Source organism: Symphodus melops (genome assembly GCF_947650265.1).
Source record: "Symphodus melops genome assembly, chromosome: 21".
Taxonomy (NCBI): domain Eukaryota; kingdom Metazoa; phylum Chordata; class Actinopteri; order Labriformes; family Labridae; genus Symphodus; species Symphodus melops.
In genome coordinates, this window is record NC_136711.1 from 16,004,615 (window position 1) to 16,026,103 (window position 21,489).

The window sequence follows — 21,489 nt, forward strand, 5'->3', positions numbered from 1 at the left end:
TAAAAAGCCCAAAATAAATCTTAAAAAAAAAAAAAAGCTTAAAGGGAGAGGAAACAAAGGATGGAACTAGTAATGGAATTTGGATGAATAAATAACAAGGCAAAGGCTGCACACAACGGAAACAACAGTGGGATAGCTGGGATCAGGATTACCACTGACAGACAGGAGGAGTATGTGATGTGGATTTACAACAAAGAATTCCTGCTGCTCTCCCGAGTTGACTCACACTCCAGGAAGGTTAGATCAGGGTTTATCTCCGGCACATATGCTTGTCTTTGCCTTTGTGTGTGCACTTGTGCTCACCACCATATGCACAGAACACAAGTGTATCTCTTCTAAGTCCAGGCTATTTAAGACTTTTTAGTACCCGGGCTTAAATGACTATCTTCACTACATAACTATTGTGTGATGCACCCTCAACTCATGCACATAGTACATTCGATACCTGATATAGTGTAATAATATTCTAAAGTTTTCCAAGACAAAACATTCTTACAAACACATTAAGAACCAAATTTGTAAACAGCTCTTTAAAACTGTACTTGGCAGAGTGGCGCAGGAAACTAGCCTACATGCCAACACTTTCTAGTTTAGAATGTTAGCATGCTAATGTTTGCTAATGAGCACTTCACGCAAAAAAACGACTGATTTAAGAGAACATCAAAGTCAAATGTTGACATTAAGATTTAAGCAAAACTCATTAAATTCTTCATAGCTTTGGAGACATTTTACTTAAAGGACTAATATGAGCATACTTTTTATCAAAAGTCAGGGATCACCAAAGACATGAATATGTGTTCCGAATGTTATCCCTTTTTATTCAATATTCATTGGGATAATTTAGTCAAGGCGAAAATTGAAAAGTGAATGTTTTTTTCTTTTTTAAATTAGTCATTACTGCTTACATAGCAAACAACAAAGCTTAAACAAGCTGCACTGCAGATGGTTGTTTCTTTTTTTAAAAATGCCTTACACCACAAAATGTCAAATTCTGATTCAATCACAGGTAGAGTGATTTACAGTACTTCCAAAAGTAACTTACTTAAATTCAAGCTAAGGATCTTCAGACAAATAATATTTGTATTGATGGTCATTTTTTTATGTTGATGAGAAAGTCAAAATAAATCCATATCCAGTATCAAGAAGTAATACTTTGAAAAGGAAGGACAACATTGCATTATAAAACAGATACGCCTAGCTCTTTTTCAAAATGAATTACATGTAGAATAGTTTGAATGTATCTTACCTGCGTACACACTGTTTGGTATTGTATGTCCACTTACATCTGAACCTGAAGTAGTTGTGAGGTCCCTCATCTCATAAGTATGAGTGTGTTTGTGTCCTCAGAGTCCCTCAGACCCTCCCACACACACCCAGTCCAGTTCTGCTCTGAATGGTAAGTGTTTTGTCTCTGTTTTCCAGCTCTTCCCTCAGAGCACAGCCCATGTAAAGACCTTTGTCTGCGTCCAGCAGCCCAAAGCTACACATGATGTCAACCCACTATTCCTGTCGATGTGACAGGCATCAAACACCTGTCCACACTGTGTCTCAGGCACACACACACACACACACACACACACACAAACAGACAAGGACGGAAGACCCCTCATAAGAGGATATTGAGACAGCAATGTCATTTGTGGTCTGTTAAATGTTTCTGTGTGCATGAGTTCATAAAGCCATTTATAGTTTAGAGGAAAGCCTGGTCATAACTCTTCACTGATGTGCTGTTCTTTGCCGATGACACTTCACACCATACAACCACTAAACATACACACACACACACACACACACACACACACAGCTCTCTGCAGTACCAACTCCAAATCCAAAGGCCATGCATGCTTGTGTGTGTGTGTGTGTGTGTGTGTGTGTGCGTGCGTGCGTGCGTGCGTGCGTGCGAGCGTGCTTGTGTGTGTGTGTTAGTAACGTGAGAAAGGGCAGGTCCCTGAACACCTCAGTCATCATTTGGTCCTATAGTAAACCTCAACCTAAGTCATTCAGACCTTTAGGCTCTTGTACCTGAGGACAGATCTCTCATTAGAGCAACAGTCACAGCTCACTCAGTGCATAACTATGTAGTTGTATCAGATGTGATCATTGTTTCTTTGAAAGAACTTAACTGCTCCATCGTTTCATGGCAAACACCTGTCAGTTTGTCATTTGTCTGGCAAACTGAGTGCCGTCTAAAATGGCTGTGTGGGGGTCGAACTTCTCTGGACAAAAACATTCCACATCAGACTCAAAACTTAGAATGAGGACATACTGCTTACTGGCTGCAGCAGTGTTGTGACAGAAGCTAGCATTTCAACGTAGCATATTTCCTTCACGTCTGATGATATAGTCAGGTTATTTTCTCATTGAATTCATTAGATATCTTAACATGATGTCTGTTTAGGCAATTTTTGCAGCATTTAGTGTTATACATTCTCTCACTTTACAGCCCAACAGCAATCAGTGAATCAAGTGCAACGATAAAAAAAACACACAAAAAAAACGAAAATCAGATATAAGTGATTGCCATGTCTGGTAAAAGTCTGACGATCATGTCAATCTGTCAGAACAAAAAGATGTAAATCTGCCCGGTGTTAGTCTGAGTACCTAAAACCTGCCCACCATCACACTCTGCCTATGCAGAGAGGAGCCTCCACTTTGTATAAATCCTTTCCTCTGCTTCCAGCTTGGAGCAGAGTATTACCGTTCATTAACATCAGTTTGATAAATAATATCATCTTTTCATAACCGTTTAGACATTTTTGTCTCCAAATGTTTATCTTATCAAATTGACCACAAAAGCCGTTTTTCTCTACTTTTCAGTTTCTGTATATTAATTTGTGAATCCCATGCAATCCATTAACTTGCACATAAACACATTCATCCAAATTTACACAACCCCGATCTCATTCACCACATATGCAGCTGTGGGGCCGATGAGTTATAGTCCACATCCAGTGTGTCAATCAGAAGCTTTGATGCCTATAAATACAGCAAGTGAGGCAAATGCTCAGAATACAGACAGACTGCTGTTTCAGGGGACAGCAAGGGGGGAGGTGGAATATCTCTGTGGGTATCTGGTATATCTCACCCCATCACCACCAGCCTGTAAATGTAACTTGATGCTCCAGTTTTAGGAGATGACCACTAGAGGGGGGTCTAGCTGTTGTTTCAGGCTCAAACACTACACCCCAAAACTGCAGCCGATGCCTTCGGGGATACTGAGGGCAGTCTTTGGAATTTTAATGAAAAAGTAAAAACCCTGCAGATAATTCTAAAATAGTTGCATCATAAACAAGATCAGTTCCTGCTTATTCATTAGGTGCTGGTCTATAGTCCCTCTCACTTGATAAGATAATGTTCAGATTCAACTGCATAAAGTTGCATCAGAGATCTAAATAATTAGAAAATATTCTTTTCAGTTTTTGGCAACAAGTAAGCCTCTGTGTTGCATAGTAAGTATCTTTCCAGAGTTATTCAAAACTATTGGTTTGGCTCCGTAGTAGTGGTTAGAGCATGTTTGGGCTGACGTTGTCTGTGGTGATACGGTCCAAAACTATCTTCATAACAGACCCGAGAAATAAATGTTACAATACAATATCATCGTATTTCTGGAAATTAAATATACATCCATGTCATGGATGCTGTAAGGATATGGAAGTGCTGTGACATCATGGACACTATTATCTTAAATGTGACATACAGATTCAATTTCTTGCCAAAAACAGATCCTGTTTGAGAGCTTGATAATAAATATCTTTTCTCTGCTGATAGGAAACTAAAGGGATATTCCCATCATCCTTAAATGTATGACATTTTAAAGCATTGAAGAATTTCAGAATTTCACAAAACTAAAATGAAAATACACAATGATTTTGTGTCTTTTTTTTTCCTGTTTACTTGTAAAATACCCTGAGATGTCTAGTTTTATTTTTAATGCCTGTGTTTGAGGGATAGGAACATGGAAAGAATCAGACATTGTGGAGAAAAAGAGAGGGGGGAACAACAGCAGCAAACGAGCCACAGGTCGGATTTGAGCCCAGACGGCTCGCTTGGTGGTCTACAGCCTCCGTACATGAGGCAAGCACACGAAGAGGCTACCTGTGTTTTGTTGTATTTCAAACTGTTTTGGAATGTAATGTGTACTGTAGTTTGTAAGGGGATATATACTCACTGGCTTGTCTGGCTTTATCCATGTAAGTGTTTAAGAGCTCATCACTAAGAGGGGTCATCTGTGGTCCCACCATTGGCACCAGATGTTTACCTGAGCCCGACATCAAAGCCTCTTTAGCCCGCTCAGGAGACACAAGAGGCGGGCAGGTCAGCCCGATGATGCCCCCCGCCTCCTGGAAGCCGCTGTCCCCTTCTCCCTCTCCCTCAGCTAAGCCCTGATCAGGGGTGGGTGTGAGCGAGTGAGGGGTCAGAGTGTGTGGAGTGTGTGCTGGAGTGGTCCAATCGTTCTCGAGGGGCTGGTAGATGAGCTCTCTGCGAGGCACGCCAAGAAGAGTCTGACCATCCCACTGCCCCTGCATGGAAACCCCGGCATCTGTGGCGCTTTCATACCTTAGAGGGGATTACAGAACAAACTAGGTTGATGCATTTAATAATTCAGATGTCTAACATGTCTGAGATTGAGAGGTTGTCATAGTGACTTTGTTGGCCTTATTTAGTGTTGACATCTTGTCATCTGTCTCAGTTACTTTTACAAACAGGGGGGCTTGTGGTTGTTAAAGACTATTCTATGTTTAATGTTAGGCATAAACCAGGAAAGTTCTCTTTACTTTATACTTTATAAAAATATAAAATAAAAATATTTTTGCAATTGATATCCTCAACATAATGTTTTTTTAAAGTGAGTAAAAAATTAGATAAAAAAAACTTTTTTGGGGGGGGAGAAAACAAAGAACAAAAAGTGGGCTCTGTCTCTCACCCGCTCATCTCTGAGGTCTCCTCCTCTTCCTGGTTGTCATAGCGAGCAGGTGAGCGAGCATGTGGGGGTGTGCGACGGTGGCGTCGGTGTGTGTGCGAATTTGTGTCTGCGTCACTGTCTGTTTCTCCGTAGTAAGCCTCGCTGTCAGGAGGGGAAGTGATGCCACTGGGTACTCCCGTGGGGGAGAGGATGGAGGACCGGTTGGAGGTGGGAGACAGGACCCTCGTGGAGGAGCGGGTTGATGCTGCGTGGAAACCAGGAGGAGCCCTAAAAAACAAAACAGGTGATGACATGTAAAAACGTTAACCATGAATCTGTTTGTTCTGCATTTCCTCATGTAACAAGATCAGAGAGTGATTGCGTAAGAGTCCACATTCTGACCTTTTGACCCTGAGGTTGAGTGTGGCGCTCTGTGCATCTATGAGGCTCATGGCTTGAGCATGACTGAGATCAGCACACATCTGATCACCAATGGCCACCAGCTCGTCATGCTCTTTCAGTCCTGCTCTACATGCCTTGCTGCGCCTGCGTACCTGCAGAGAGGAAAGTGTTAATAACACATTGATTCTTGTAGATGAGCACAGTAAACATGTATTTGACATTAAATAGAACGCTTTGACCCTCAAACTTTTCAGCAATTAAGATGAACTGAAAGGTCAATCATTGTTTGGCTCGCGACTTTTTACATTTTCATATTAGCAAGTACAATTCAGTCATTTTCACATGGTAACGTTTTTTTTGTTGCTCATGTAGACAGTGATTTACAGTAAGTTAGGATTCAATGTATTCCCTGTAGAAGTACTACAAGTCATGTGCATTATAGTTTGTGGGAAAGAAGGACTGCCCACTAACTAACTGTAGTATATAATTTGCATTTTCTCTCTCTAAGTTTTGCCATGAGTAAAAAAAAAAGGCTGAATAAATTAGCATAATTCTCAACTCTTTTCCCACAAAAAAAGTTCTCTTAGATGTCCTTCACCTCTTACTAAATGTGCACAATGGTTTACTCCAACTAAGATTCATCTGACCCCAGCTGACTGACGCTGGAGATCAATGTTGCTCCCAAAGAAAGCACTATCAGTTCAAATGCAAGATAGGTGCATTTATAACATAATTTTCACTTATTCATTGTTTAATCAAGCTGCATTAAGGTTTATATACTGTGTTTAAGTGTTGCAGTGTAAAGTAATCGGTTTGTTATAATGAAACTGAAACAGATGGCATACTTATTGATATCTTCCTGTACATATTTTGATGTGTACAAATGTAAGTTTAAAAAAAAAAAAAGAACTGCAGATGTTACCAAACAAGTGTCACATTTTCTCTGTTCTTTTTTTTTTTTTTTTTTTTTTACCCCAAGTTGTCAGAATTTATCCCAAAGTCTTCATATTTCAAAGTTTAATTGGGTCATTTTGTCTTGAGACCCAGAATCCCGGACTCTGTTCCGACCCTGCTACAGATCGAATGTGGTGTGTCAACCCAAGTTCCTTTTGATAAAGTGTTCTGTTGCTCTTTAGAGGACCTGATGAACAGTGTTCAGCAACAGGCTACCCTCTAATGTTAGACATCCTGGTACCTGTTTGAAAATAACTCATGAGGTCATGCAGCTGCTCCTGGAAGTCGCTGAGATATGATGTCATAGGATCCTTCAGGAAGTATGTCGGGGGAGTGGCAGATATACGGGATAGATGGGAAAGTGTTCTTGTAAACTAGATTACTGTTTCCTTCTAAAGAAGAATATTGGGCCTCACAAACACACACATCTTATCGCTGTAAAAATGTTAAGAGGGGAAAAGAGTTCCTGCACCTACTTGGATGCTCTAGGGGATGCAGTTATTGTTTTTTTTTTTTATCAGTAACTCTTGACCTAATAATCCAAATGTGCCATGACACAAACACATCCAGGACCAAGCTGTCTCTGTCAAACGCTCTCACTCACACAAATGTACATGCACACAGGCTGCACAAGTCAGCATCATGAAAGAGGGGGTCTGAACAGCTGCATCACCAGTCTGGACGATGGGGGATTCCTGTCATTTGCCATATGTTCCTCACAAACCCAAAATAAAACCGAAGCGATTAAAAACAAAAACATTCCTAGACATCGAGAGAGAGACGGGCGCTACTTTGATGGGAAACCGAATTCAATAGCCAAACGTACAATACTATTAAACACCTAATTATGAGACAAGAATGTGTGCAAGTGTCCGTGTGTGTTTGTGTGTGAACAAGAGGCCTTCTTTTTCCATGCTCCGCTTCCAGCTCCTCTTAAATGAGCTATTCTGATCCTGCAGTTTGTGCTCCCGTCCCAACAGAGCTTATCTGAGGTATGTCCAACAACACACACACACACACACGTAGACACACACACACACAGACAACAGGCCAAATACACCTACTCCAACAAGAGGAAGCACACACCGATCAAACTCTGATTAAAGGTGACCTTATCAGAAAATCCTGGATAAAGAAGGGTATTACGGCGGCCTCTATTTCACATCAGAGGTTATGACAGCTTCTGAGTGACCGGCCAACTCTGTAAACGTCAGCGAGGTCGCGTTCCTCCCCTCAAGAATAGATTTTCTTATTAGAGAGAACATTCTGGACTGTCAACAAATATAAACACGGACGCAAAAAGCCCGCAGAGAAACCACGCATAAAGAAGTGGAATATTTTTGGGATTAAGGTCGGATGATTTTAAAAAATATGCATGATGATGACAGATCTGAAACGACTTCATTTTGTGGACACATTCCTGTCGACAAATGTGTGTACTGCTGTCCAGATCTTATACAGTGATACAGACTGCATGTGCGAGCACACATCCACTTTACACTTGTCTCTGATACTCTATTACTACTCTAAATTAAAGTAAATAAAAGAGCAAATAGATATGGTACACACAGAGGCATTCTGACATACATACTTTGTGGCTGTAGCAATCCAACTTTTTTTTTAAATCAGGTAATCAGCCCACTTCTACTTTTGAAATCCTCAGCTGTTTTGATAATTAATTCCTTTTTAAAATATTTTCCCAATGATTAGGGTTGGGTCATTTTCGTAAAGTCCCTCCCTTTACGTCTATATGACAATAAACTAAATAATCACCATCATTTTCTTTCAGTTTATAGACAAACCAACTGAACAATAATTCAAGGGAATCATTGCTAGATGACTTGATAGTGAAAAAAATCATAAAAGTGTAAGGCCTACATGATAAGAGAAATAGATGCAATGTGCGATAACATTGTTTAGTGTTGCAATAACACTATGAATTACGATAGATTAAAGAGCACATACAAGCTATTACTGAGGTTCAACGTCCACCTGCTGGTCTTCATGTTTTGCACAATACCTGTGTTTGCAGCATGTATCACCTGAATCCAAAATAGATTTGAGATGAGAAGTGGTTTTTTTTTACATATAAATTTGGGGGTATTTGATAGCTAGCTTAGGCTTCATCTGACTGCATCAAAATGATAGGAAAGCATGGCCGTTATAGCCAGGCCTCCATCCAATTGATGCACTGCACACATGCTGAGTCAGAGAGCTTTGCTTGATTTCATTTAAAGGGTTTTTTATTTTTTTAGACAAATGTCACGATGTAAAGGCTCATATCCGGATAATGATCAAACTGTGATTCATTGCCCATCCTTAAAGTAGTATAGTATACCCCTCTATACTGATAAAGTGTATGTTTTTACAATGGCACCTTGAGCACACCGTTAGAGATAGATTTTTATATGCCGCTTGGATATCTCTCCTCTTACAATGAACTAATACAAACGTGCCCTGGGTTGTGAAGGTCAAACATTGCTGTCGACATATTGAGGTATCCGTTTCTCTTTTTCTGTACTGTATACTGTAAGTAATGTTGGATGTACCAGAACCAAAAGAAGGTTGATTTTTTCTTCTTCAGATAAACAATCACTTATAAGCATAGATGCTAAAAGATAGTCTGATTGAGTCACAGTGACTTCACTGGGAAACTAATCTGTCTTCAATTCGGTAATATTCTCCTAAAGGTCAGTTTTGCCTTTTGGAACTAGTGAGAGTCACACAGAGGATACACACAAAAGCATAAGTGAGTGGAAGAGCTAAGAAATTACAATGGCAAGACTTCTTGTCAGTGAAATTGCTAACTTATTAAGAAATATCTAGTTAAGTTAACTACTTAACAGGTATGTTTGAGCATCAGAGGTTTATGCTCATAAGGACACTGATTGGATAATTTATTCAGATGTTGTCCTCAACTGCAGGGTTTCTAACCAAAGCTCGAGTTACAAACACAGCAAACCACAAAACTGACCGCCAAGGCCTCAGGCCACATTTTACAGCTACAGTCTATCAAACCCATCTACTCATTTTACCACCTTGGCAGTAATTCTTCTCACACACACACATACACATACATTCACACATGCAAGGGATCCACTATACCTTGGCCACCTGTAGAGGTTTTTGCTGCTCTGCTCCTCCTTGCAGCCTGAAGCCCCATGGAGCTCCTCCTGAGAGGCATACCACGATCTCCTCCGCTACCATCCCAGCTCACAGCCTGCTGTGTGTCTAAGATGGGCTTTATAAGTTTCTTCACCTTTCTTCAGCGTCTCACGCTGCCAGAATTAGTGAGTGAGGTCTCCTGCTCCTCTCTGTGACCACTGAAAATCTCTCCACCCACAAGAAGACAGAGGGAGGCTGGCTTTCATCTGCTCACACTGGAATGCTGTGTCGGAGGTGAGAAGGGGCATGAGAGAGAGAGAGAGAGAGAGAGAGAGAGAGAGAGAGAGTGTGTGTGTGTGTGTGTGTGTGTGTGTGTGTGTTCATCCTCCCCAGTATTCAACACTTGCCATGTCACTCTCAAACACTCTATTCAGGAGGGGATGCTTGCTGATATACTCGCCCGAAATAACCACAACAGCCGCTCCCTCTTCAACCCCCAGCTCAGTCGGCCTGGCCAGCAGCCACAGCCCACAATTTTATGCCCCCCAATCACCACCAAAACCACCACCTGGGTGCATAGACGTGGGGTTAAAGATGGCATATTTTAGAGATTGACTGTCTGCATAGTTTAGCAGCTTCACAGCAACTTCTAGACGGAGCTTTTCTCTTGCAGATCTCTTCACGGATGTGACTTTCGTCCCTTTTCATGACTTTTTGGCAAAAATAAAAATGCAGGTACACATCCACGAACTCCACTGGGAGTCTTAAAAGAGCCAAAGCAGGAATGGATGTGTCTGCATACATTTTAATGTGATATGATGTAAAAACAATATACTCATAGTATCGTACTCTTGCATGATCCACCGTCTTGAATTTCCTCCACGCCAAAATTTGATCTCAGAAGTTGCAAATTCCGATCTGCCAGTCAGATACAATATTATGAATGCCCTCTGAAGTTGGAACTCTGACTTGTAAATTCAGCAACAAATTCAATTCGAGCTCAAATTCCAACATGACTGCTTGGTGCATTAACAGTAAAGTATACGCTGTAAATTTACAACCAGTCTTGTTTTTCGTGTACTTAAATCAGTCATGCCGATAGTATTGTGCAAGTTTAATCTTTGGATATGTTGTCATGTTGCTTTCGCACACTAGCTTGAATGTGTTGTTCACGCCTGGTATTATCTTACGAAATAAAGGCACCTGAAGGCGTCCATGTTGCTTGTGATGTCATTCCAGGAACCAACTGAAGAGATCCTCCTGGGAGCCCCCCACAACCACCACAAACTTCTGTCCCAAAGGAAAAACTTCATGCTTTGAGGAATGTGTAATCATAAAAAAAATGAATTAACGTTTCATGGGTAGACTGTCCTTTATAGAAATGCTCAGGGGTATATGAGTGAAAACAACTAATGTCAGAAGGGGCCCTGCTACTACTTGATGACACAAATTCATCACCCCATAAATTACATGAAATCTTCTGTGAAAATTAATGTGGGTTAATAGCGTAGGATGTATTGGTGACAGACATGGCTATATCAAATTGGTTGATATTAGTTCTCTTCCAGTTAAGAGGTCTTTCAGAACATGTGATAGCCAGCTACTTAAAAACATGAATCTTAACTGTGAAATATTGTGTGTGGACTGGGTGGTTTTGTTTCCTTTTTAAAGAGGACATATTATCGCCCTTGTTCATCTTTTGAAACAGTCCCCTGTGGTCTGCACGAAAGTTTTACTCTGGGCTGGAGGTAGAGTACATGGATGGAGATACCAGGAGAGGGGAGGGGATTTATTTTACCAGAATCCAACTTGTGATGTTACAATCAAAGAAAAATTGGAGCATTTTTTCTCTGTATGGGAAGACTGGACTCTGTTGGTTGATAGACACTCAGGTTACCCACATATAGGCTATGTTCAAAAATCTTGTAAAAGTGGATTTTTCATAACATGTCCCCTTTAATATAATCACAAAAAGTTACCTGGTGGTAGCCTGTTTTTTTATTACAAAATGAACTAATAAAATAAATGACTTACAATAACACCTCACACACTGTGTACGGTGCTGTGGGCTCAGTAGAGGAGGTGAATCTGGAGGGGAGTCGCTCTGCAGAGTCCGGATGTGGACGTGGCACAGCGCTGCAGCAGTTCCGCTGAATGTCCGCTTCTGATACCGAACAGGGATTAGTGAGACACCCTGGGACGACATCGGCTCTACAGTTTGTCGCCCACCGGGTTTCAGAGTTTTTCCCATACAGAGGACAGCCTTACTGCTTAATACCCTTCGGAGGTAGGTTTCGATTTTATATAGATTAGTGTGTGTTAAACTAGCCGGCTTGGCTTTTTTGCTACGTTTGCTAATGCTAGCGTAGTAGCTTAGCCATTAGCTCGCTAACCAGGCTAACCTCTGCTAGCCCCGGTGCTAGCTGTTTTAGTCACAGCTGATTCAGCCACTGCTGCTGTCATCCTCATTCAAGATACATCGCTGCTGACGGTAGCAGACTCAATTTGCCATTATTACTTGAAGGTTTGTCAAATGAAGGATGTTCGTGCTCGGAACTCCCTCGCTGTTTAGAGAGTGTTGTGTTATTTACTTTAAGATCTGTGTTGAAGTTTTGTGGTTGCTAACTAGCAAGCGAGCTAAATGTAATGCGGCACTGAGCTTTCCCAGCTTTCGTCGGGTTTGCTGTTCTTACATTAATGCGTATTGTGTTACACCTTTTGTCATGGCATATCTTAATTTCTCATACTTACAAACTATTGTACGTTTTGAATGATGTTATCAATGCGTTGAACATGCTAACGTAGCTGCTTCATAACCATATGTGCAGATGTGGGTCTCCTCTGTAGGCCCGACACACTAAACAGATCCACGGCTCCAGAGATTGTATTTCTTCTTGTTGCACCTGCACTGCTGAATTATTCAAAGGCCCGTGTTTGTCTGTTAGCTGATACTCATCACTGTCATACAGGCAGACTTGAGCTGACATGTGATATAGGTGTGTTCATAATAATAATAATAATAAAGTGGACAGCTCCACAGAGGTACCTTCAGGTGGTCATCCTGTTATCATGACCTGTTTACACCTAACTCAGACACCTGCAGGAAACAGTCTTCATAGTATCAGGCATTTCATCTCACGAACATAACAGTGAAAGTATCTTTTTTTAAATTTTATTTTTCTGTTATAGTTTACATTTCATACTGTGAAAATATTTGATATTTCTGTTATGTCCATTCAAATTTATTATGCTGCTACCTGTAACTCATACATGGTTGTGAATAGTCTGTAGGTGGGGCCAAGTTAAACATAAAAAAGCCAATAAAGGTGGTGTCACTTAACCAGGAAATATTTATGTCACAAGAAAGTTGACTTGTGACTGATGGTAAGAACCTATTCAACATCAGTGTGTAAATAGCTTCACAGTTGTTGACTTTTTGTGTAAAGTGTGTCCAAACACAGTTTTGGTCAGTATCCTCTTGGAACTGCTTTCACGTCTCTCTGACTTATGTGTGTGTCGATGGAAATGAAAAAAGGTTCTTGTTTCTGTCCAGGAACATTAAACTGAATTTCTGTCACATATGTTGAGTTGGTCCTGCAGATGTGTTGTGTGTGGTTTTGGGATAGCATCTGTAGCATGGCATGCTGTGAATGCAGACTGCACTGGGAGTGAAAGGCTGTAAACAAACAATCACAGTACCCTTTATCCTTTAATAACATCACATTCTGATAGGCTGTTACACACCGGGGGTCCTGCAAATACAATCTGCAGTTAGAGCCCAAGAAACGTGCCGAACAGAATCTGGGTTAAACATGTGTGACTTTGTTTACGATGCCTTCTGACTCTGTGAACTTGTCGCCCAGTTTTAGGTATGAACTGAGGATGAATGTAAACCAGCACACTCCAATGGCCTCACCATATGGCCAGCCTCAGCCAGGCTACGGCCAGCCCGGCTACGCACCCCTGGATGGGGGATACCCTGCACCCTACACACCCTACAACGGCCCAGCTTACCAGCCTGGGGCTTCACCGCAAGGTAAACTGCTGTCTTTGAACACGTTTTCAAGTTTAAGTTCGCTGTGATGCTCTTGAAGCGCTCATACAGACAAAAACCTTGGGGTGTCCTTCTAGCTGCCATGTGATTGGTCATGGCCATGTGAGCGCCCGAGCATACTAATCTGAATGTCGACCGCCCTCTCATATCTTCACATTGCTCCTCACATTTCCCTTCATCTCTCTGTATTTGGCCTGTTTCCCCACTTTTTCTTGTATTTCAGGTTACTCTCCTTTCACAAGCTTTCCCTCTAAGGCTGTGGCCGCCAACCCAGTCTCTGACCTCTCCTCTCCTCTTGACTTAGGTAACTGCCTCTTTTCGTGTTCTTTCATCGTTTCACACTCCACGTGCTCTGCACTCATTAAATCCTCTCTTTACCTACAGGCTGCACTCGTGCTGCCATCTCCTTCTTTGACTTTTAAGAGTTGTAAACTTTTTATTCCCAAACTTTATATCACTCCTTACAAGCTTCTTCTTTTTCTTTTTCTTTTTTTTTTACTGTGAAATAGAGGTTACATTTTCAGTCGCTGCATCTTCTCGTCATATTTGTTTCTCTTTGTTCATTCGGCTCACATTGTTAGTGTCCAATAGGAAATAACTTCTTTCTTTTTTTAACACCCTACTCCACTGATGGTGAAACATGTTTATCAACCTCAGCGGAGTCGTGCCAAGATTGAACGTCCTCGCCTGCAGCATCCTAAATCTGTCCCATTTTCCTGAGTGTCTTATTAGGAGCAACAGTAACTGACTTAGTAATAACTGTCTCTGCGATCATGGTGTCAGCGTGTCGTCAGTGCTCAGGACGTTAAAACCAAGAAATGTCCTCAGTTGACTCAAATCATTTGTTCAGACTCCCCACATGGACCCCGTCTAGTTTTGCTCTTTGAAATATTTTGTTTAATTAAAAGACTGATAATAAATGAACATCAAACTATTGACTCCTCCATAACATAATCATTTTGTTTGACTTTTGTCTCCTGTATTTCAGGTCCCGTCAGGGGTCCTCCTGTTTCTGGAGCCCCTCCGGTCTCTGTTCCTCAACCGTACAATCAGTACAGTCACAGTCCAGGGGAAATGCAGAACGGACCCCCTCCTATGACACAAGCACCTCCTAGGTGAATCCATCTGTTGATTTATAACCATATATTTCATAAGGCGAGCGGGTTACAAAGCATTGGTTCTTGGAAGCACAGGTACTTAAGCAGGTTATTAAAATTCTGCAGCTTTCCCTTCACAAGTTCAGCTCGTTCCCGCAGCTTACAGAATCCATAGTGACTTTTTATTGAAACAACGCTGGGGAACCTACTGACTTCAGATTGCCTGTGTGGTTACGTGTCGTTCAGAAGCAGCGGCCCCTCATTGCAGCGCCGTCGGGTTCAGGTCCGACCTCGGCCCTTTGTCCCCACGCGTTCTCCTTCAGTTTTCACATTTCCTGTCTCTCCGCAGCTCTCAAAAGATCCCCAAAATAACTTTATAATAAAGACTGTCATTTGCTTAGTTTGGAGTGAAAGAGGACTCAAAACCAACAAAGAGGAAATTATTCAAAGGAACACACATTGTGATATGCGGTAGGCGATGGATTATTATTTATAAATGTCCGGCACTGAAAAGGAAGTGACAGAAAACTGGAGCTTGCTGCCACTTGCTGCTGGTGATGAGTTAGAATTATTCTTCATGTGCTGGTTTTGAACTTGAGGTAAAAAATAGTCTGAACCACAAATGGATACAAGTCCATTTTTTGCTCGTAAAATGAATTCAGTCAGCAAGGACAGTCCAGCAATTGCAGCCCGGTTCGTTTCCAACATCTTACTGTAAGCCGGCACCTTCGCTGGATGTAAACTCACTGAGGTGTGTGTGTGTGTGTGTGTCTGTCTGTGTGTCTTCAGGCCTGCTGTGTCTCAGTCATACAACCCGGCAGGGATGAACATGACAGGCCCACCTCACCCCTCCTATCCTCAGCACTATGGGCCTCCTCCCACAATGCAGCAGGTCACGAACCAGATGACTGGGATGCAGATCAACTCTGGACCGCCGACCCCTGCAGGACCGGGATACGGTGAATAAGAATCAGGGCTAGTCTCCAGCGTTTATTCGTTTATGTTTCGTTGATTTTAATCACTCTTCTTCTCTCTCTTCTCAGCTCCACCTAACAGCTCTCAGCCTCCTGTTAGCTCCGCCTACACTGCTGCTCCTCCAGCTTCCTACACCCAGGGCCCTCCCCCTGCATCCTCTGCCCCCACCCAGCCACCACCTCCCAGTGGTCCTGCAGCTCCTCAGCAATACTATGGAGGTCCTTCACCTCCTTCTCAACAGCCATTCAACGCTTCTCTCCCCCCTACCTCTCAGCAGCAGTTCACCTCCCCTGCTCCAGCTCCTCCTCCCTCCCAGCAAACCTTCCCCCCCTCCTCCTACTCAGGTCCCATGCCTCCTGGCAGCCAAGCTCCCGCTCCACCTGTGTCCCAGCCACAGCAGTCTTTCCCTCCTCCAGCCCAGCCCCCCTTCTCCTCACCTCCTCCTCCTGCCAGCCAGCCCCCGGCCTTCACCCCCGGCCCGCCTCTCCAAAATCAGGGCTCCTTCCCACCCAGAGGACCGCCTCCATCCTCTCAGCCGGGGTCTTACCCCCCTCCCGGTCCTCCCCCAACTTCCCTTTCATCTGGACCATACCCGGGCCAGATGCCACCCCAACAGCACCCCCCTCCATCCCAGCCATCTCCCTACCACTCAGGTCCACCTCCTCCCGGCGTTCAGATGCCTCCGACCTCCATGGCTCAGAGCAACCACCTGCCTCCTGGACCACCTGGGACCCTGCAGCAGCCTCCACCTCAGCCAGGCATGCCTGGAGGGTTCCCTCCTCAGCAGAATGGTGAGGAGAACTGGAGAACTCTTAACTGGAAGAGGAATTGTTTTGGAAGTGTTATCTCAGTCGTTAATAAGCCTTATTTATTTATTTATTTGTCTGTCAGGTGCATTTGGGCAGGTGAGAGGGCCCCAGCCCGGCTATGCAGGCCCGTATCCCGGGCAACCAAACTACGGAGCCCCTGCACCAGCACCCGCTCCTGCTGCCCCTGCACAGAAACGACTCGATCCAGACGCCATCCCGAGCCCGGTGAGCAGACGAGCACACGTACAGTCCCAGTTTACAACACAGCATCCATTTTTATCTCTGATCTAAGACCTTCTCCTCGTCACACTCTCGGGTGTATTTTTAGCAAAACGGGGCGACGTGTTTCACAGTAGATTATAAATACTTAATGCGGGTGGAGCTGCATTAAATTGTTCAATGGTACTTTATAGATCAGCCTCTAAGTTTACATGATGAAGATGTATGTATTTTATTACACACCAATCTTAAAGTGAACGCACATGTTCATAATGTATTAATGACCAGGTCTGTTTAAAACCAATCAGTAAGCATTAATGGGAGATTTTGGCAAACATAATCAATCAATGATCTTGATTATGCAGTCGATTCAGACTTTGAACACCTGGATCCACTCTTTGTCTTTCTATGAGTTGTGATATTGTTGATCATGTTTGTCTCGCACTAATACTAATACTGTTTTAAGGCTGCCATATTCAGGCTCAGATCTCTTTAAAACTGGACTACTCGATTCTGCCTTTTCAAATTCAGACAGCCAGAGAGATTTTATTAACATGAATTGAGGATGCAACAATCATAACTGTTCAACACCGTTTAAAAAATATATATATAAATGGACTTTTAGAACATTTCTCGTATGACTTTACTGTTAGAAATAAAAAAAGTTCATTTCCAGTTTGTTCCTAGCTGTCATGTTTGAATCTGGAGCTGCTTGTCATGTGTGTTAAACACTCTGCTGGTATATGACTCTATATGTGTCTGTGTTTGACTGTCATTGTCACTAATCTTCTGATCAATACTAATGATCCGTCTCTGTCTGGATAACAACAATGCTGCCTGCTGCTCAGCACAGTCTTGCTGAGATTTCTCTGCTCACACAACTTTTTTTTTTCTTTTTTCTTTTTTTTTCTCCCCCCTCTCTATATTTTCACTCTTTGTTTGTATTTTATTTTGTACCGTTTTGGACAAAATGCTGGACAAACGTTGAATGTAAAGCAAGCGTCTGACATGCCGGCTGTGCAGAAATCAAGACATAGAATAGATCCAGACGCTATCCCCAGCCCAGTAAGTGTCCTGTGTGTGTGCCTGCCTTCTCCACCTCGCCCTGTCCGTCTGCTCGCACTAACCCACATCCTCCCTCCCTCACCCAATACACACACACACACACTCAGTGTGGTGGACAGGCCGCTGTTTGAAATAGACTTAGACTCTTAGACTCATATTTAACTTCAGTGTCAGGTTCACTCATATTATTTTTAATTCCTTTTAAGATGCAAGTCTTAACGCTGAAGCATCTCCCTGATTATCTGAACAAACTTATTGATCTACTCACCGTGCTGCCATCCTAAACACTGTAAACATCCAGTGATACTCGACGTCAGAGATGCGTTTGGTGAATTAACACTTTTCAGCAGCACTGCCAACCAATGAGCTTTTAGTTAATAATAATAAACAGCTGCTGCTACCTGTCGGCTTTAAAGGTATGGAAGGTTCTGAAGATCATCCAATAACATGCTGTAAGACAACAACAAAAAAACCTGACTATCTCTATGGAAGGAACCGATTCTTTCTGAAGCCTCCATTAGTTTCCTTCAGTGTCAGGATCCTGTCGTATTCGTCCTCCAGCACAGTGTTAGTCACACAAACCACAGTGAACGGGTTTGTTCGTTTTCTGCTTTACATGCAGTGTGATGGATAGCTATCACTACCGCCTCACCTTCATCCCCTCCTTTTCTTTGTGTTTGAAGAAGCTGCATACTCGGTCCCTTCTCTTCCTGTTTCCTGCATGCTACTGTTTGGACTTACTCGCATTAACAGCATGCTTGAATAATCCTTTTTTTGTCCCTCAGGGATGTCATTTAGTTTTGCTCTTGACAGTAATTTTCTCATGTTTGTATAACCAACGTCTGCATACGCATGAACCATGTCACACATGGCTCCACTCAGTTCTTCATCCACAGACGTTGATTGGTTAGTAGCTCAACGTGTGTGTAGGGGGTTGTTGTGAAATCCGTGTCCTGCATGGGTTTTAATGTTCCTTTATTTTGTTTTGTTTAGACTGTGTGATGAGAACCTGGGACAGTGTGTCATCATGTGCGTTTAGATGTGTGCGTTTCTGCTGTAAACATGTAGCGTGACGTCGCTGTCCCCTGCTCTCTCTGTTTCTAGATCCAGGTTATAGAGGACGACAGGGCCAAGAGCACTGAGCCATTCACAACCGGGGTCAGAGGTCAGGCCCCACCGCTGGTCACTACCAACTTCCAGGTCAAAGACCAAGGTAGGCCCTCCTTGAGGAAGTAGCGTTAAATTACTCTTCAACCAAAAGAGAGTTCAGGAAATAAGCGTTTTAAATTTCAGACAGATGTCTCACTGATTTCACTCTGGGACTGTAAGAAAAGATCGACTATCTGCCAATTTCCACAAAGTCCTTTTAGTCTAACGGTGCACACTCTGCCCCACTGGGTCCGTTTCTGAAGTGTGAGCGCAGACATTAGTAGCACAGGAGAACTACAAGATCCTGCAAGAATAAAGAATAACACCATGTCTGTCTGAGGTTGAGTTGTAGTTCAGTTGGTGTCTGCGTTGCTGTAACGTTGATGGAAAATGTGACAAATGTGATTTGTCTGTATATATTTTTGTGACCAGACACTCTGTGCATTTCTTTGTCTGACTTCCTGTCCGGGGTCGTTCTATTCTGGGCATCTTGACGCCTGTTTTTAACAACAACAAAAAAAAAACTAGCAGCATTTTTTAAACGGAGCAGAGAGTAGCGTAGAGATGGGCCGTGGCGCTCTCTGTGGAAACAGAAGCAGCAACTTGAGTGGCAGTGAGCAGCGGCGTCACAGATGGTGGCGCTGACGGAGTACTTGGAAATCGGCAAATAAGAGCTCCTAAAAGTGAAGCCGAAATAATTAGAGCTCCCCCTTCTGACGGGTCACAAGCGTGGCCTCCTCCATGTTGCCAGATGAGCAAACCTTGAAACTAAAATACAAGTCGACTACATTTTGTAATGGCGAGATGAAGCCTAACAAACACATGCGTGCAAGTGTCTTTGAACTTTCAATAACCAAAAGTGTCTGGCTCAAACACAAGAGTCCATCCTGCTGTAGCGACCTGGATGAACTTTGTAATTTGATTGGTACGTTAAATGTGTGCTTCGGTGAGAAGAAGGGGAAGTCGTCAATCCTGGGTCTTTCTTGGCTTCACATGACGTCATCAGAACTTTATATCAGCACATGTTCAGTTATTTTGTCGTTTCAGGTTTTTACAATTAAAAAAGGGTGGAAGCGCATTGTTGATAATTGTCTACAGTTTTACTTCCTGTGACGTTCGGCCTGCTGACTTTTCAATCTGATGAACGTTCTGTTTGTAATATTAACCGAGAATCTGTGTGTGTGTGTGTGTGTGTGTTCAGGGAACGCCAGTCCCAGGTTTATCCGCTGTACGGCCTATAACATGCCTTGCACCGCCGACATGGCCAAGCAGTCTCAGGTGCCGCTGGCTGCTGTCATCAAGCCCCTCGCCACGCTGCCGCCAGACGAGGTGAGCGATGCCCCGTACTCCCCCCCCCCCCCCCCCCCCCCCCCTTCCAGAAACCCGATTTACACTGAGCTATTTCCTTTTGTCTGATCTGACACCAAATCCTTTGAGAGGTAACATTTTCACTGGAAAGCCAACAAGAGGACAAAGGAAGATTATGTTATGACGTCATGCTAAATACTTCCTGGTAATATATACAACATCCAATCGCCTTCACTTTCCCGAGCCGGAGCCTTTGGTTGACAGATGGTGGAACAAGCTTCCAGTGAAAGTAGCTCTTATTTAATATTTATAGCATGTTATCTTTGAGGATTCTGACCAAAACGTCCTGATTAATCAATAAGTACAGTATTGGAACGTCAGTGTTAATGCCTTATTAGTGATTAGTGATCATAATGTGTTTTCGGTGGTTGTGTCGTCTGTCTTCCCGTTTGTATTTTTCATCTCTTTCACCTTCATGTTTCAAAGTGCAGCCAGGAGTTTTCCCGTGCTGAAGCCTGATGTGTCGTCTTTATGTCTCTTATGTAATGTGGGATTATCTCTGTCAGACTCACTGAGGTGGGAGTGGCTGCGTGACCTTGTTTCACTCGCACGTTATAAGTGTAACAAATATCCATCTGGAGCAGCTCTACATGAGGTCCCTTTAGAACGACATGTGACGGAAGAGGGCGTAAATATTTACTGCATCACGTCCCGGTTTCAGTAATTCCCTTCACGTCGGCCTTGAAGCTGAATCGTTGATTTCAACTGTGTCCGCCTCAGATCTCCAGATGTTTGCTTTAGAATGGTCTTAATCCGTTCATTGCATGTCTTGTTTAGATCCCCCCGTACTTGGTGGACCACGGCGAGAGCGGTCCGATCCGCTGCAACAGGTGCAAGGCCTACATGTGTCCCTACATGCAGTTTATCGAGGGAGGTCGCCGCTTCCAGTGTGGCTTTTGCAGCTGCGTCACAGAGGGTGAGTAAGGGCCTTCTCTCCTTCTCTCCTTGTCTCCTTCTCTCCTCCACAGTGCTGTTGACCCTTTTCACGGTCACACATGCATTTTAAAGGTTCACCCTTTATAAAGATGCACGGCAATAAAAGTATGCCAACCAGCATTGGGGCGATCATCCTCCACTCTGGTGAAGACCGGAACGTTCTGTCAGCATGCGTTTATGTCACACTCAAAATTACAACCTCTGTCTATGACAGTATCTCACTGTCATGTTGTACTGCCAACTGAAATGGGATTGAACCAATCACAAGATGGACATGACGTTGGCATGAATTTGATTGGGTATTTAGTTTCGACAAAGCTTCTATTTGGTCAACAAAAAAAACCAAAAACAGTTATTGTGACATAAAAACACACCCAGTTTAAATGTTTTAAATCAGATGTCATTTTTCATTTCATGCACTCGTAACACTCACACAACAATTTTAGTCAGAAA

General features: G+C 42.9%; 2 protein-coding genes across 7 annotated transcripts in view; one reads left to right on the plus strand and one right to left on the minus strand.

Annotated features, from left to right (window-relative positions):
* The window catches only part of LOC306817434 (synaptopodin 2-like protein), a 25,946-nt gene extending 14,461 nt beyond the window's left edge, over positions 1–11,485 (minus strand). For 2 of the 3 annotated variants that reach the window (XM_079334291.1, XM_079334289.1), the window contains exons 1-5: positions 11,399–11,485; positions 9,365–9,647; positions 5,306–5,457; positions 4,925–5,191; positions 4,169–4,557 (exon numbers count right to left, since the gene is read on the minus strand). In XM_079334291.1, the coding sequence (XP_079190417.1) occupies positions 4,169–4,557; positions 4,925–5,191; positions 5,306–5,457; positions 9,365–9,466 (910 nt within the window). In that variant the 5' untranslated portion in view covers positions 9,467–9,647; positions 11,399–11,485. Of the gene's footprint in view, positions 1–1,246; positions 1,788–4,168; positions 4,558–4,924; positions 5,192–5,305; positions 5,458–9,364; positions 9,648–11,398 lie in introns of those variants that run through there. The other variant, XM_079334290.1, reaches the window with a different exon arrangement.
* The window catches only part of sec24c (SEC24 homolog C, COPII coat complex component), an 18,507-nt gene continuing 8,469 nt past the window's right edge, over positions 11,452–21,489 (plus strand). The window contains exons 1-11 of one of the 4 annotated variants that reach the window (XM_079334283.1): positions 11,452–11,651; positions 13,228–13,400; positions 13,642–13,722; positions 14,407–14,533; positions 15,305–15,474; positions 15,559–16,281; positions 16,382–16,524; positions 17,515–17,583; positions 18,688–18,796; positions 19,934–20,061; positions 20,878–21,016. In XM_079334283.1, coding sequence (XP_079190409.1) covers positions 13,247–13,400; positions 13,642–13,722; positions 14,407–14,533; positions 15,305–15,474; positions 15,559–16,281; positions 16,382–16,524; positions 17,515–17,583; positions 18,688–18,796; positions 19,934–20,061; positions 20,878–21,016 — 1,843 coding nt within the window. In that variant the 5' untranslated portion in view covers positions 11,452–11,651; positions 13,228–13,246. Of the gene's footprint in view, positions 11,652–11,714; positions 11,889–13,227; positions 13,401–13,641; positions 13,723–14,406; positions 14,534–15,304; positions 15,475–15,558; positions 16,282–16,381; positions 16,525–17,514; positions 17,584–18,687; positions 18,797–19,933; positions 20,062–20,877; positions 21,017–21,489 lie in introns of those variants that run through there. The other 3 variants (XM_079334284.1, XM_079334285.1, XM_079334286.1) reach the window with 3 other exon arrangements.